The following is an 18,005-nucleotide window of genomic DNA, read 5'->3' on the forward strand; positions in this document are numbered from 1 at the left end:
TTCTGAATTTTATGCATGCCAAAAAAAAGTTTAGAGTTCTGCACATTAGCAGTTCACTTGGCATATTTCGGAGCTAATATGTTCTTCACTTCACTTTGGAAAATGGCCACCTAGCTCTTTGGGCTGTGTAGTGACAAATGTTGATGATAATCAACACTTTATTGTCACAATCTTATTAGCTACCTGTGTGACTTGCAAAGTAACTTCAAGTCAACATTAGGATCAAATCACTAGAACAATGTTCTGATTTCTAAGATAAAGTATCAACAATGCTCCTACGCCATTTTTTCAAATGTTTCGTGCTGAAAATATTGGTCTATAGTGTTGAAGTGTTATAGTGTTGAAGACTACTAATGTCTAGAAAATACCAAAGAACTACACATACAGTGTATGAGCTATGCATATTTTTATTTGAAAAATTAAAAGCATTGTCTCCACTGCAGTGTTGATGCTCTCATTGCTAAGTATTGAGATCACATCCTTCAGCTGGTTAAAGTTAGGTTATTCGTGGCTGGGATAAAAAGAAAAAGTAAATTATTACCCAAATACGAATTAAGTTTTTTTCAGTTATTTCTATAACTCACTTTGTGCGAAATGTGCAGTCCATCTTGCTAGTCTGAATGTCAGATAAGTCTAAAACTTGGAATTTAGATATGATAAAAAGGAAGGTCATAACCCAGAGGAGTGAGAAATTATAAAACATGTCCCATCTCAGGCGTGTGCAAATGTTGACAAGGTGGAGGAGAGTCATTTCCAGTAGCGGATACATTTGTGAAAATCCTAATCTGTTGATAGCCTGTTTATTAATGGCTGAAGAAAAGACTAATTAAATTTTCTGCTGCAAATGTTAATCTACTTCTCCCTACAAAATGGCGTATCTGTGAAATAACTGTTGTCATCATATTTTGTCTGTTGATTGACAAGAGAAACTTGAGCATGGAAACATAAAATTTCTTTTACAAAGTATTGTTAGCAATATACTTACAGTGTCTCATTTACACATAATATCATGATGATTTCTTGGGTTTCTGCCAAAGACAATGTTAACATGTTTGGTGAGCTTTAAATATTTGTCCGTAATGAGGTAGACAGTGGTACCAATCAGCTGTCAGTTCCAGCCTTCTGGAAGCATGTTTGAAAAATCTGAATTTACAAATGGCTGCAGGTTTTTATTATATAGGCTACAATTATATCAACACGATAGGAACTGTAGAAAAGTTACTGTATGTGTGCTTTCATATTACAACCAACTACAATAATTATGTATGCATTATAAATCCAGTGTGTTCCCCTTTAATAATGTTAGCAGGCTTCAGATGTTTACTTTTTGAGTATCAGGCAATTCTGGGGTACAAAAATACTTAGAGAAGTTACTCTGTGATTACACTGTGGACTTGAGAGAACTCCCTTCACTTGGGGTGTTAATTCAGCAATGCATTGAGTGCTACGACAAGACAGAAGTGCCAATCATTCCACTGGCATGCCATAGTTTGTATTGGAAAGAGATATGTGTGTTCTCCACTGTAAGAGGCCACCATAGTGTGATTTGTCTAGTGCCTTGAATGGCATTCAGTGTGCCCGTAGGATTTAGTGTTACATGGTGCAACAAGTAGAGCATGTAGGTGAGAGAAGGCTGTCAGTAAGAATTGACTGCCTTTTCATCTGAAAACAGGACTGCGCAGTGTTCTCTGTAAGTCATTATCACAGCTACTTTGTACAGTATCACAGTTCTGCATCACAGTACAATACTCTGCTATCACTGTGCTGTAATAGTACATTTAGCCCCATGCCTTGCCTCTGGCACAGCATAATGCATAATGGATCTGACGAAACTTAAAAAAGAAAAGGAAAAAAAAAAAGAAAAAAAAAAAGAGCCCCAAAGCCACAGTACAGCTCTTGAAGTTGCAACACTTCAAATGAATAGAGAGATGGAGGAGGAGAGAGGACTCTCCTGACCCTTACAGGTGAATTCTTTACATTTTGAAACATGAAAATTCTCTTCTCCTGCTCTCTATGTTAGAACAGTGGTATATATATACCTTGAAATAACCAGTGAGTTTTGGAATTTTTTCCCAGTGTTTTATTAACTTCTATCATTATAATGCTTGGCCATCTGTTTTGCATACTGCAAATACAGAGAGGCAATCAGAAGAGTATTACAGAATTTTTCAGTATATCTCATACTATAAAGGTTTCTGTTTACTTTTGCAAGGTGAGAAACAATATTTACTTTAAAGAGAAATATCACACAACAGAATTGTTTTTAAAAGAAATTTGTATTTATACATATAGCATATTCTTATGCTGTTAATGAATAATCCTAAGAAAACTTTATTTAAATTGTCTTGAGTAGTTTATATTTTAAAGGTTTACTGAAAATACATTAATGAGCAGCTGTGGTAATATTTCATCTTAGGGAAGGTAACTGTTCACAGCTGAAGCCCTGCATTTCTTTCTTTTTCTCTGTATGAGTAGGATTAATGCTCGTTTCAGTTCTTGGGGAAGGCAGGAGACTAAAACAAGTTTTTTGCTGACTGTTCATGTGCACCGAAAGTCAGAATCTAATCTTGGTTTCTTTGGGAAAAAATGTTGCTTTGGGACCACATCCAAAATGGCCACAAAGGCTTTGATACCACATTAAGTATCGGTGAGCTGTTTCTTCAGTGTGGGGACCCAGGACAGAGAACAGGTCCCTCTGTGGGTACATCCATCCCACCAGAAGAGTGTAAAATCTCAAGCCACTGTGGTCTACTCTAAAATCTCATTTTATTCTAAACTTGTTCTGATGCCACAAGTATTTATACACGTGAATAAGTTAAATTTCACACACGTGATTAGGCATTTAGGCTGTGGTGGGTCTGTTGGAAAGAATTTGGCAATTCTGCTTGCAAGGCTGAGCTCAGAAGCTGTAAGGAGACATACTTCCATGGGGCCATCGGGCTTCCTCAACAGTGTTTAGATACTGGTTTAATCAAAGAACTGTGTGCCATTATACTAGGATCTGTGTCAAGCTGTGGATTAGGTTTATAAAAAAACCTACAAAAGCTCCTGCTGGTTGAAAGATTATGAGTATTTAGCTACATTATTGCTGTTACAGGCATAAACACGTCCTTTCAGTGTTTCTGAATTGTAGCAGTGTTTCAATTAATTGTGTACGTCTAGTTATAAATTAGACTAAAGAGCTAAGTTTTTAATAAGTACTACTGATTTTCTCACTGGTTTTGACTGTAAAACTTAAATTCAAATACAATTCTCTAAACTGGACTCAAAAGAATATGTCAATAAAAGATACTGTAGTCACTCAAATAATGTTAAATCAAGAAAATTAATGGAATCACCAGTAACTGCCAGTAACTGTCACTATGTTAAACTTTTTAATTTTTCATAACAGCTAGAATAGTGTTTCAAGAACATGGATAATACACACAAAAAGAAGAAAGGAACTTCTGTTTGCAAAAAGTGCAGGGAAGTTGTTCCCATAGTAAGTCATTCTATTAAACAGGAGCCATTATTGCATCCTAGCAATGCAAATGTAAAACAGAAAGTCTGTTAGAAAACAAGCATCATTGCTAGCATAATATATTGTTAGTATATATATTTTCCCTTCCCACATACTTCTTTTTTTCAGGGTTGGGAAATTGCATGCTATTTGATTAAAGAGATTGTGGATCAAGACTCGACACTTCAGGAAAAGTATTTTTTTACACTGTTCAAAGCTGACCTCTGCTTTTAAAATGGCTTGATCTGCACTTTTTCATCTGTTTAGAAGCATACATTTTTGGTTAAGAAATTGAAGACAATCTCTTTGTCTTTTTCCAAAGCTGGGGAGGTTGAGATAAAAAAGAATGCCTGCTTTAAAAGTCACACATGGCTGTAATTTAAGATTTTTTTTACCTCATTGTCCGTAACAGTTGAAAGAAACCTTCAATGAAAGTTTATTAACTAGGCCAATGCCTGAGGCAATAAAGGTTCATTTATTACCAGTTTCTTGGCTGTTTTTCTTCTTCTATTTTTCCGTTAAACTCATAGCGTAAGATAATACTTCACAAAATTAAACCTTTGACCTTCTGTGGAGTTAAGTCGCCTTTGATTAGATAAAGTAACAATTTATGGTCCAGCATGAGGTTGCACATGAAATGAATAATGCAACAGACTGAATGAGAACTGAAGATCTATTGCTTTTGAAAAGATGACTGTTGTTTAAGAAGGAATGTTCTCTCTTAATTGTATTGTAGTGATGCTGTCTGCATTTCAGTAGGATTTTTAACTGTTGCTGAAAAGTACAATATAGCCAGGCAGTTATGCAGTCTACATTGTTTAATTCTGTCACAATTGCACAAAGCCAACGATAAATTCACAGATTATAGACCCCTGTTAAGCTGTAATATTTAGTACTTTGTTGTGGTGTTTGAAATGCGCTTTATGATTTCACTTCTTACTCTTCAGTACAAAGGAATAAATAAAACAACAAAAAACCCACAAAAAAGTAAACCCATCAATTCCATAAATGGCAAATATTAATGATAAAGCAATTATACTTGCGCATTCTTTTTCAGCATTATTGAACCTGCCAGTAGTTCTCATTCAAAAAAATACAGTCTTAATGTTCAGTTTTGTCTACTTTTAACAAAACAAATCAAGAAGACACTATTTCTTTCAAGGGCAATGTTTTGTTTCTGCAACTGTGTTATTAATTGCAGAAACACATTGCAAGTAAAATGATTCTTAGATTTGAAGATAGCCGTGGAAATTTAGCTCTTTTACTTGTTTATTTTAAATGAAATACCCAGACCTCAAAATTCATATTGCAATTTAGGGGTAGTTACAGGAAAAAGGTCTGATTAGTCTGATGAACAACAGATGGTTTGAGCCTCACATACACTGTTTTTCCCCCAGTGTAAGACTGGCACTTTCATTTTTGTTATACTAGTCTAAACCAGATTACAAGGGGCTGAATTTTTGTAAGTATCCCTTATTTAACAATATTTAAAGTGCCTTTAGTTATTTCACTTTTTTTTTTACATGACTCCTTTAATAATAGATCTTTTAATGATGTTACAAAGTTGTCTGGGAGAGCACTTTGTGTTGAACCATGCAAGTTGAGCAGGAAAATACAGCTAGAATAGCCAGACAGGAATTTCTTGATTATCCCAAAGTAACAGGTAATGAACTTTTTAGGGTATACCAATATTGTTGTGTTGGATCAATCCAGGCAGCTTAACAGAAGTAAGACTTCTGGATAGCTGTAAGATTCCAGACCTACATTATACATGAAGAATAGCAGAGCATTACAGTGTAGTATGGAGTTCCCTTTTCTGCAATCCAGTCTATGTAATCAGACCTCTGTCCTCCTGCAGATTGCTTTTGCCTTCTTGCTTTATGTATCACACTATATAAAACACCCATTAGATCAGAGACTAAGGTTAGGATCCTATTTCATTTGAAGTAACTACACAGCAGCATAGCAAGATACCAAAACCTTGTACCTCAACTGCTGAAACACATCAAATCAGTGCAATAATCTGCAGTGATCAGGGTCACGTCCTAGGAGGTAACCCTGCCTTTCTTTCTCAGGCAGAGTTTTCATATTTTAGTAAGAATTTTGCCTAAGAAAGAACCTCAATACGAAATTTGGAATTAAGTCAAGAAAAGACATGAATTATTTTCAAGTTAGTACCATTGAAATAAAGTATAAGAAAAACGATTAAGCAATAATTTGCAACAATGAAAGGAGTTCTCTTAGAATTCAGATGAGATTTGGACCTCCTTCCATTCAATGAATAAAGCATTTCTGCAGAATGAGCTTTCCAGCAAAGCAGTGAAATGTAACAGGTGTATTTTGGTTTTCAACCTGATCTATAATGGCAAAGGTAAGTTACCTTGAAAATGTTCTCAGAGTCCTAAAGAAAGGAGTTGTGAAATGTGTATATATATTACTGGATTTTTTTTAATGTGTTGATAAGTATGTATATATGTATGGTATAGATAAAGGAAACTAATAGTTATATTGAGGAAGTTCTTCATTATTTATTGGAGTAACTATTAGGAATTAAAATTACCATTAGGTATAGTTAAGTGAAGGAAAAGGGAAGTAAGATCAATTGCTTGATTTTATAAAAGTGTCCCAGCCCAAGTTGAGGCATATAATTCCAAAATGTGTATTTTGAGAAATATTTGAGGCTGAAAAAGTTACACTCATAGGTCCTTTTCTTCTTTTCCTTCAAAAATAGTGTGTGGAAGCTGCCTATGACGTCAAAAAGTTTTAAGAGCTTTCTCTTAAGGCAGGGAATAATATTTGTTGAAAGGCAGAAACCCTGGATGTGATTTAGCGCTGACAAGTAGTAATTCATACACATTTTTAGAATCTGTCATGATATATGACAGCTCTTTCAGTTGTTTTAAAACAGAATTGTTTTCTGAAGATGCTATGGCATTTTTGTCATGGCTTTCCATGTCATTCACTCATTTTTCAGCATTAGAGACCACACATACAGGGCATACTTCTGGTCTCATTCTCACCCACGAAATTCTGACTTCAGTAGAGTTGTATGGGTGTAAATTAGACTAGAACTTGGCAGGAGAAAGCTTATGATTATATTTGGCAGAGGCGGCAGGCTGCAACTTTATTAACATAATTAACAGCTACAAACACACCCAACAGGCCAAAGTAATCTGGTGACAGAAGAGAGAAGGTCTTTGTAGGAAAGGAGCATTCACGCTTTCTTTTGGTGTTCTGCTTCTTGCTCCTGAGTTCCTACTAAGGCTTGGAGAGCTTTCAATTGAGCTGTAATTCAAATTCATATGGTTCCTACAAGACACCTTGAACAGACTTCTGCTGATGAGTCTATAGGAACTGTCAGCAATACGGAGATTACTTCAGAAGCGTGATGGTTGAATTGAACTTTACTTTCTGATGTTTTGCTTTTTGAATTAAATTGTTGGACAAGATTAATTGCGCACAGTAAGAGATTTAAATGGATAGCTTTATAAAGCATTAAAGTTCTGAGTCTGTCACATGGGAAAAAAGCTGTAAGGTTTAAATGAATAAATGTATTTAATGCATAAAATGTCTAGGCTAATTTTTTAATTCCTTTGCTAACATATTTTATTGAAAAAACATACTTTATTCATCCATCTTAGTTATACTGCTGTGGTTGTGGTAATTTAATATTCCTGCTCTTTGCTAATCTGGTTCAACAGAAGTAAACAATAGGTTTCATAAATTAAAAATACGCTCTTCAGAACATGCTTCTGAAGATAAAAAATAAGGCTGTAAACATTTATGACTGAAACAGACTAGATTGTTCAAATACTGCCATGATGTATCATGTATATCAATATGGCACTGATATCAGTTAGAATGCAAACAAGGTTTTAAATGATGTGCCCCTTCATTTCAGCTGGAGAATCCGCTTTACACCATCTGCCTATCAGATGGCTAGGAACCAGGACTGCGTATTAATGCCACATGTTCGATTTTCTTTCCTCTTGTAATGGTTAGATTCATATTGCTAATAGCTGTGCACGAGCACTGTCGATGAAATTTGTGTGACGATGGAGTGATGAGATATTTATAAAGCTGCCTGTCTCACTGCATAATCAGCAGGAAGAATGCCAGACATAAACAACTTATCAATTTCAGAATATTAATGACAACTACCCATTGAATTTAATCCATTGAATATTTTGGCCTGGATACTTTTAACTGTTCAAATAAATAGTTTGTAAAAATAAAAAATATCTAAGTGTCTGTTTGATGTGATCCTTATTTCTTTTATTTCAGTTGGCTTTATAAGTGACTTCTGGTTATCTCATATTTGAAGATAAGAGTTCTGTATTGTAGAAAAGCGTGCACCTCAGAAATTCCTTGCCTACTTATTTTTAGAGTAAAGTGATGTTAAATAATGTTTAGGTGAAAAATCCTTTTTTTAACAACAATTTAAAAAAAAAAATCCCAAGTATTTACCCAACTTTAAAGTTTAGTCTTTTAAAATATGCATATAGATATATAACAGCTTATTAACCTCTTCTTTTTAGAATATATTTGTCTGCCTTTGCTAGTCACATCAGTGAGATGGGTCAGGCCCTGTGCTAGAGAGAAAGTTTGATCTTGTACCATACCACAGTATAGTGAGTGCACCAGTGATTATAATGCTCTAGTAACTAGCTCAGGATCTTCCTTGCCGCTTGCTTTGCTATACTGTGAGAGTCAAGTGATAAGAGAAAAGTAAAACAGAAGCTGTGCTCTATGTTGGAATTGCTGTGAGGAATGACCTTAAGCGATAATTCTGAGGATTGTTCCTTACATTTCACACACACGCACACACTCACACTGGTGCTTAGATGAGGCACGCATTTTAGATTTGTGTATTTTAAATTAATTGCTGTATAGCAGAGTAATCATCTCAATCACTTATGTGGTTGCAGGAGAGAAGGAATTAAATTAGTAGTTTAATTTCTGCTTTTTTAAATTATCATTTATTATCACAAGCATTATCTTGTGAAAATCATAATACAGAACTAAAGAATCTGGATTTTAGTTTTGCAGTCTTTATCCCAAGGTTATGGTTTCCTTTAGAGAGAAGCATTATAGCCTACTTTGGTTTAGTGCAAATTTTGTAGCAAGAAAGAGTTTGTATTTCAGCAGTTCTGCAATCGGGTCATTACCCCAGTGAGACATATTTACAGGCAGACTCATGAGTCCTATGTCCAGTGTCTGTTTAATATGGTATTTACTTTAGTACTTGAAAGTGCTTAAAACTGCTGGTGTAGAAGTCAGGTCACAACCAAAACTTAGAGTTGTATTCATTATTTATATTGTGTTTGAATATTTCTCTGAATGATTGTTCCTTAAAGATGCTGGTTTTAGCTTGTCAGTGATGGATATTCAAAAAGGAAGTATAGGTTATTGTATTGCTTAATGAACACAGGATGCAAACCAAAGTTCAGAGGTGCACCATCCCTTTTTCTGTGGCCTAGTTTAGGGGCTGTAACCAAATTTGTACAATGTATAGCTTCATATCCTTCCTCTAAAGTAAAAATATCATTGGAAGCAATCCATGTTATTGTCAATATCTTTTTAAGACCAGAACATGCACAATTTATAATAGTAGCAGAAGCTAAAATAAAATTATGCCCTTGTATGTATCCACCTTCTGATTTGATTTTTGGCTTTTGGTGCATCTTCTTCTACCTGAAATAGCAGTTTTCTAAATAATATTGATCTGCCTATGCAGCAAGTAATTATCACATACTTGGTAATTCTCACTGCATTTGGAGGCGTTAGAAGTCAGCCTGTGAAGACGGTTGGGAGGCTGGAGCTGTTTGCTAATCTTTATGTGATCATGCAAAGTAATAAGGGAAAGCAACCCACAATGTGTTCAAAGGCACCTCTTATGCCACCTCACTGCTTTCCTGATACCCACCTTCTGCCTTCTCCCCACTGGAGTTTGCCTTCTGTCCCTCCCCATCACTAGCTGAAAACATGGCAAGAGTGAACTCATTTTCTGTTTCAGGAGTCAAAGGAGACAACAAGAGGCCCTTGGCAGCAATGATGCTAGTAATATTTGTCTCAGGAACCTGGGATTATTTGCTTATTTGGTCTTTCCTGCTAAATTGCACCTCTTGTGCTGGGCAGCAGCCTTGGCCCCCTAGAATAGTAAATTGTGGAGTTAATTCCTCTTGAGATCCATAAGACACTTCACACCTCTCCAAGTAGCTGAAAATCAGACAGCAGGCACCTTTAAACTAATTACACTGAGTTTTTTCAATCCTTCTCCATGGTCAGGCCAAGAATCTTGATTCAGAGTGACTGAGGGTCTGTTCTCCTCTTGTGGCATCACAGGCTGAGGTTGCATAATTGCATAAAATTTACTTGATATAATGCCTTCTCTTTCATTCTTACATTTAATTCTCTTTAGTTCCCTCCTCTGTCCCCTGAATCAATCATGATAGGGAGCTCTTGTGAAGTTTTGGGATCGATTTCTATCTGCTACCATCCAGGCTGGGGCAAAAGAACCTAAGTGGGTAGCAGGACAGTTTGGGGACCACATAGGAATTATTTTGCCTCAGGCAAAAGTTTATACTGTGACTTTGATTAAAGGCTGTATCTAATGTTGAGTTTTGAAGACTGGACCATTTGTCTAATGGCTTTTGACAAGAAAAATGTTCTCATTTCTGTAGAACTTCCTTGTAAATTGCTGAATGACAGAAATTTGGTTTGGTAGTAAGAGCACTTGGATTGCCTGAAGGTGGCTTTGGGATTGGGATTAAATGGGTTTAATAATTCCTATTTTCACTGATAAATACTTTAATGCCTTGAAGTTTGGGGAAAGAAAAAAAAAGTATTTTACCAATGTTCTGCATTACTAACATTTCTTCTAAAAGTGTTTCCTAAAATGACCACATCTCCTTGCTGTTATGTGTGAAATCAGAAAGAAATGTCATCTGTTACTTATAAATAGAAACTGTAGATCTGTTTTTTTCTCTTTTCTTTAGCATGTCAAACATTTGAGATCTAAAGGTTTGGTGGTGGTTTTTTTTTTTTTTTTTTCCTAATTACATTTATGTAAATGTTCACCTATTCATAGCCAGACACTGAAGACACCATTTCGAAACTAAGTTAGAATTCTGAGAGCATGTATAGCTGCAGTTAGTTGTGATTGTATTATGACTGCAGTTACTGGATACCAATTTAGGATCTAGTTGGATATATAGGAGAAGCTAAATATCTAAATATGATGTGAAAAGTTTTGCTTGAAAAAGCTAATAGCTTTTAAATCTAACAAGAGCAATAATATTCTGCAACGTTCGCTGTTCATTACATAAGAAGCATGAAGGAAGAATTAACAGTTTTCCTCCTTAAAATAATGAAGAATCATAGAATAACTTATATTAAAATTTTTTCATTCTTATTTGCAGGCCTGACAGCAGCAGCTGCAGCAGCAGCAGCTGCCACCAATGCTGCCATAGCAGAAGCAATGAAAGTGAAAAAAATTAAACTGGAAGCTATGTCCAACTATCATGCAAATAATAACCAGCATGGAGCAGACTCTGAAAATGGAGATCTGAATTCAAGTGTCGGTAAGTCTCAGACACAGCATTATTATATTACTTGTCCATAATGCTCTGATATTTTATTATAACTTCCTTCTGAAATCCTTGATTTGGTGTAGAAAGTTGCATATTTGTTCTCTTCTTCTTGCTGTTTTTAGTTTTATTTTGTATCTGACCTTTATACCAGCTTTCAGCATTTCTGTTACTATTACAAAAACATTCTTTGCTTTGCAGGTTACTTTTTCAGAGTCCAGTTAATATTTTCCGTGAAGGAAAGTGGTTTGATTGCTTAGAATTCATTTTTCAAAGTACAGGTGGGGTGACAGATGATGGTGTCAAAGTGAAATTTAACAATGTCTCCTGCTCAGTGTGCTGGGTATCGACTTTAGGTAATTCAGAACACAAGCTTGAAAGCAAAATATTTCATACTTTCATGTGCCCTGTGACAAAAGGAAAACATACATACACAATAAATTATTGCCATGCTCTGCAGTTCCTATCATTTTATTTTAATAAACACATTTTTAAAATGTAGTTAACAGGTTTTTCCATTTCTTAAGCAGCCATCAGCAACTCTTGTTGTTTCGCAAACAGAATTGTTTCAGTATACTTTATTTGTTTGTTTAGACAATTTGTTTTGCGAAAGTATACTTCAAAGCTAGAATAACTTTTTTGTTGTTGATGATTAAATCTTTAATCATCTGTGTGTGTCTGCTGTAAAATGTTTTGTTATGCCATTTCATTGTATTGGCTCCTTTTATCATGTTGAGACAGTATTAACTCAGCAACTGAAATTCAATGACAAACAGGCATGTTCAGAAGACTGCAGGCAAGATCAGTGTATATTGGAATAAAATGACTTAAGATAGGTTGTTTGTTTTTTTTTTTTCTATTTTGGTTCTTTAGTTTTGTTTATTTTTTGCCTTTTCATCTCATAAATATATTTGAAATGAGTCTTAGAGTTATGTCCTAGCCTTAACGTAAATAAATGTGTATGTGAACAGTGTTTCTGTGCAGTTCAGTAGGTAATGGTAGGCTATTATTTAGAAATAATGTGAATTGCAGTTCAAAGATCTGGCTTACCTAGGCACACTCCATTTTAAATAACAACAATATATGTGCATTACTGCATTAAAGAGAGGGCCAGATTTCTTTTCTTTTAAAGAAAGGCTTGAAACAAAGTCTTGATGGTGAAGAAAATAGCCTTAAATGTGTGTGTAGGCACACAGATAACACCAACGCATTCAGTCAGTAGAATATTAGTGGAAGATTTTTTTCTTTAGGAGAGAACACAGGACAGGGTTGAGAGCAGGTGCCTGAAATAGGGAAGAAGAGACAGGTACAAATGAATTGGAAGGGCCATGTGGCTCCTAAGGTGCGGGAAGAAAAGTGAAGTAATAAGAAAGAGTGAAAAATACAAGTCCAAACTGGGAGGATAAAGTGGATAAAAGCTAGTTTAGGTTTGAATTTCAGATTTTGATAAATGAATCATGAAATACAATGTTCAGATATTGGATTATGGAATTGTTATTCTGCTTGGAAGTTCCAGTGAGAAACACTTTTACATCCACGGAAATAGAAAAGTTTAACAGGTAATCAACATCTAAACCACATGAAGTAATTTGTAGGAGAGTGGATGGAGTATCTGGAATAAAAAAGAAAAATATTTTAAAATAATTACTTGTGATGTAATTCAGATAACTGATCTGCTCTTACACAGCTTAATACATTTCCCTGTTTTAGATTCTAGCTGTTTTGGTAAGGCAAAGTTAGCAAAGTAACATTATTTACTGCCATTGCCAAAATTTCCTCTCAGCCCCCTAACTTACTTGTTAATTTCACAATTTAACTGAATGAAGAATTGAGTTCATTATGTTCAGAAAAAAATGGCTCTTCTGAGTACAATGAAAAGCATCCCAGTTGTCTCCATTCCACAAGGAATGGTCCTTGAAATACACTCTGTTTGTCTGTGCAGTCTGGAGCTGTACACCTCCTATGGAGGTTTTCTCAAAAACAGTTTGCATTTGTTTTGTCTGTAGTGAGCCATATCTGGTGTCCAGTGTCGGTTATGCTTATGGAATCAGTGAAGTGATTCTTACTGCTACTAATTCCAGGGAATTATTAGGTTTGTTAAGAGTTAAGTACTTATTAGTTGCATTTTGTACTGGAATGGGTTGCCCAAGGAAGTTGTCACTACTCCATCCCTGGTGGTGTTCACAGCCGAGTTGGACAGAGTCTTTGGTGACATGGTTTAGCGCAAGGTTTCCCTGCCCAAGGCAGGGGGGTTGGAGCTAGATGATCTTAATGTCCTTTCCAACCTTAACCATTCTCTGATTCTATGATTCTATGATCTTGACAAGAACTTGTATTTCAAAGGTGTTGCTTTGTAGTAAGTGCGTATTTCCCCCCTTCCCCTGCATTTTTTTCAGATGTTTATTTACATCTTTTCTAATAAATACTATCAAGTCCAAATCCTATTAGTGCTTTAAATTATGGCTTGTTAGGCATGGATTTGAAACATTATGTTACTGAATGTTGACAGGAGGAAGAAAGTAACCCGATTTTGGTTTGTATTTTAAATTGTGTTACGTGCCTGACCAGCCTGAAAGGGAACAGAAAACCTAACCAACCAGGCTAAAAGCTTAACTCAGACATCTTAGCCCACATGTAATAGACATTATAGTATATTAGTGTACATTTATTGATCATAGCATGTTTTTAGGCTGTTACAGTGCCTATGTAAAAGAAGATAAATAAAATATGGGCTCTTGAGTTGAACTTGAGTTGAACTGAATGTTTGCTTCTGAGTTATCTTGCTTTTTAGTTTTAATCAGATGTTTAATGTGAATTATAGAATTCATTTTTGTAGATGAACTTTGTTTAATTATACAGAATACTTCACATATTTAATAATTTGGTCCTTTGAAGCAGTGGCCAGAAGGTTAGTGTGTGAAGGGACTTAAAGGAAACCAGTGTTACTAATAAGTAAGTATTTTACATCCCTCAGTTTTGCTGATAACCTTGAGCTTGCATTGTCCTACCAGAATTATCATTTTAGAAGGGGGAAAAAAAAGGAAAGAGAAATTACAGGGGAATCAGAGTGAGGTATTAGCACACTGAGTAAAATATATGGCTTCAACTCCTTTCTTCCCCATCCACAATCAATTGGATTCTTTTAGTTTAATATTTACTTGCTAAGATGAGATGCTAGTCTGCATGGTGATAAACAGTCTGCTACTGGCATCTGAAGGTGACCTGTCAGTTCATATGGACAAATCTCCTGCTTACTGAAATGTACAAAATAAATCATTAAAGCAGGCAGGTGCTCATTCCCAGATTTAAATCACCATAGATTTATGATTTGAATTAATGCTTCATTTGGTCTTAGAAATAGATGCTGAGACAAATGATATGCAGTGGTTGAGGCTTCCATACTGTAGCCATCCTAATATTGATTACTGAGATGTCTTTGCAATCTCTTGTTTATATCAAGTACTGTCTTGTGACAGCTTGGCTGATATGAGCTACATTGCAGATAAGAAGAAAAAATGTCCTGGGTTCTTTTTGGTGGCAATTCTACATACAACATACAGGATAGATAAATTACTGTGGTTTTGTTTAAAAAATGAATTCTGTGTGTCAGCACCCCCCCCCCCAAAAAAAAAAAAAAAAAAAAAAAGTGCTCTGTGGTTTGTTTTGTTTTTTTTTAAATGTGTGTTTTTTGTGTTTGTTTTGTGTTTGTTTTGTTTGTTTGTTTTTTTACTTTAATTGCACAGTTGAAAGAGAGTGACAAGGTCAAATGTTAAATTTCATTGTACAGGTTCTGCTCTTTGTTATAGTAGCATCTTAGGATATTATTCAAATTAGTTGTATATTTACCTTCTAATATTCCAAAGCAATGGAAAGGTAGAGCAGATCAGTTATTTCTTTGCTGCTTAAGTACTTATTGCCCTGCTATCAAACTTCATTAACCTGCAACAGCTAAAGATAGAAGCCTTTGAAAATAAATATATTTAAAGCTCCTTCTGTGTGATAGGCTTTGCTATCTATAACTTGGTAGGAAGTGAAGAACAGCCCGTATACTTTTGCTTCCCGAACATTTTATATAATGAAAAGACTATGCATACACTTTAGGGAATACTCAAAGGATTTGTAAAGACCTTTGCCACTTGCTAAAATCTGACTCATAAAACTTGTAAACAGCTATCAACAATAGTAAATTACTTGCTTTGTAGGAAATGAGTTCATATCTATTCAAAATGTGATCTCAAAACAGATGTCCCAAGAAAATGTCATTGTTTAAACTACATTCATAAAAAAAAAAAAAGCGCTATTATTTCTTTAAGGAAGTGAAGCAATCTTGAAGACTTTGGTGTTCTTGGTTTCTAAACACAGTTAGGAAATACAAGGCAACATTTTACACTTGGCGAGCATGTTAATCCATAAACAACCACAAAATGTGTTGAAAATTAAGGGGTTTTCTTGGCGTGTTAGGTTTTCTATTCATTTGCATTACTTTGCAATATTTAGAATTGTGAGACAAATGCAAGGTTTCCTGTGATCTGTTGTTCAAATGTAACAGTTGCTTGCATACTGTTATTATTTTAATCCAGAATCAGAGATAAAATTATTTAGGTGAAATTATTTTTCTCCAGTGACCTTGCCCAATAATAGAACAGTACAAAATGCAGTCATTTCCTTTTTCTAAACACACGTGTCTATTTTGAAGGAAAGAATTACTTTTATGGTTTCAGGAAAAAGTCTTGGAGACCTTGAAAAAGCGAATAAAAGGAAACACAGAATGCAGGCCACTGAGCACAGCTCTGCAGTTGCACATCTGATTCTCTGCCTTGGCAATGTTAATGAACCTCAAATCCTCCCTATAATTAGATGAGGGAATTGCTTATATTTTCAAACAGATGATGCTGCTATAATGAAACGATTGACAGGGAACTTAAGAGTGTCTACAGTAGTCATTTAGTTTCCGGGTTTTGTGTTTTTTTTTCCCCTTTCTTTTATTCCCCCCCCCCCCCCCCCCCCTTTTTTTTTAAAGTGCAAAAGAAGATTGGCTGTAGACACAAGTCCTGGGAGAGGTAGTAATTTACACAGAATGCTATGACAGGTGTCTTTGTATGGCATGGAAATAAAATGGAACAGCGAGGAATGATGGGCAGGTACGACAATTTTTTGGGAGGGGTGTCCTCTGTTTATTCTGCTTGGGTTCTTTAAAAGGGGCCGAGACTCAAGAGATGGATCCGGATTGAGTGCACAGCTGTAACTGCTGATGAGCTAATTGCTCCTTATCTCTCAGCCCCATTCATCTTCATTTTTTACCAATTACTGAGAATTATCTGTGTTCTCAGTTGGATATGAGAGTTAATCCTTTTTGGTTAAGCTGGCAGTACTGTGAGCAGATTCCAAATCGTAGGGTGAAAAGCCAGAGCAAGCTTGTTCTCAAACTCTCTCCAGTTCAATGACAGTATCACTAGTTCATAAGAATTTTTCTATTGTTTAACAGAATAATCACTGTTTTTTTTTATTTTTTTTTTACTTTATTACTTTTATTAGTATGTATTTTTCTCTTAGCAGAAACTGAATGTATATACTCTTAGGTGGATGGATGTGCTCCCATTCTAAAAACATTCACTTGCAAAAATGAAAATAAGATAAACAGTACCTTCAGACCAGAAAGATTATTTGCAGTGTATCAGTGTTCATTGTGTGATACATAACACTTTGTTTAACGACAAGACTGTGCATGCAACTTTGACATCATGGGGCATGAAACAAAGGCTTGTCAGTGACATATATCTACTTTTGTAAACTTCTTTGAGATCTGTGGATGGAATGTGTTGTCTAGGTGCTAGGAAAGGCATAATCATACAGCTTTAAGGACAAATGTGCTATGTTGAGCACATCATATTTCAAGCTAAAGGAATGCTTTCATAAAACTGTGCTTCAGGAATGCGGAGAATACCAGAAAAACATCACTTGGTTATAATCAGGTCACTAAACTTTAGTCTGGAATTTTGCTTGTTTTCATGGTGGCACAGGAAAGAAAAAATCATGAATTCCGTTGTCTATCAACTGAGAATATAATTTCTCTGGATCTGCTTCCTTGGCCCTTTAGTTGTGATTATTGAATTTGCAAAACAAGATAAGGAATTGGATGTTATGACCTGAACACCAGTTAGTAACTTAAGGGAATTATTTGCAAAGATTCAGCATTTCATACTGGACAGTCAGTTGTGTTATATCAATGAGTCCCTTATCTAGATAAAATCCTCACCATGGAATTCATTGGAACAAATGCAGACATATTTGCATGTAATTTAGTCACCGTAGACTCAAGAGACAGAAATAGGCAATTGTAGGGGTGATCCATCTCATCCTAAAGTAGATGGCAAAAGTAGGTCTGATGTATTGCACCTTACAAGTGCTTAGTCATGCGACTACTGAGTTGTAGTTACTTAAAGAAAGTTAAATGAACAAATCTCACTGTCAGTGCATGCAGTTAATATTTTCTGGAATAAGATTTAAAGGAGTTAACAGGTCTTTTCTAAGACAGTGATACAGTAATGGCAAAATAATGTCTGAGACACAGTGGAAAAGAAAATTTAAAAGAGTAAGTTTAGTTATTCACCCAGAAAACTATTTAGATATAAATATACTTACAGGATTGTTCAGATAGTATAGGTATATCAATTCTGAAGAGCGATTTTAACTGTGTGAGATGTACTGAGAGAACAGGCTTCTGAAACTGCAGAAGCAAAAGCTTCCTGCATGATATTTGTGCTCTGGGCCTGCTGTGAAGCTGTAGCAAGTTCATGGAAAAATCTAAATGATGAAGTCTATCTTGTCAGCAAGACAAAAAAAAAAAAAAGCTATTTATGTAGTTTGATCATATTTACTTTATTTCCTGTTCCACGCAAGATAATACTAATTGGATA

The 18,005-nt window shown here is 35.3% G+C and overlaps 1 protein-coding gene across 6 annotated transcripts in view; it reads left to right on the forward strand.

Annotated features, from left to right (window-relative positions):
• Positions 1-18,005, forward strand: part of DACH1 (dachshund family transcription factor 1) — a 375,827-nt gene that overhangs the window by 172,687 nt on the left and 185,135 nt on the right. For all 6 annotated transcript variants that reach the window (XM_061445288.1, XM_061445286.1, XM_061445287.1 and 3 more), the window contains exon 3: positions 10,921-11,082. In XM_061445288.1, the coding sequence (XP_061301272.1) occupies positions 10,921-11,082 (162 nt within the window). The remainder of the gene's footprint in view (positions 1-10,920; positions 11,083-18,005) is intronic.

The sequence above is a fragment of the Pezoporus flaviventris genome, unplaced genomic scaffold (genome assembly GCF_033815535.1).
Source record: "Pezoporus flaviventris isolate CSIRO_AGI_PZ_B2104156 unplaced genomic scaffold, CSIRO_AGI_Pfla_v1 ptg000003l, whole genome shotgun sequence".
Taxonomy (NCBI): domain Eukaryota; kingdom Metazoa; phylum Chordata; class Aves; order Psittaciformes; family Psittacidae; genus Pezoporus; species Pezoporus flaviventris.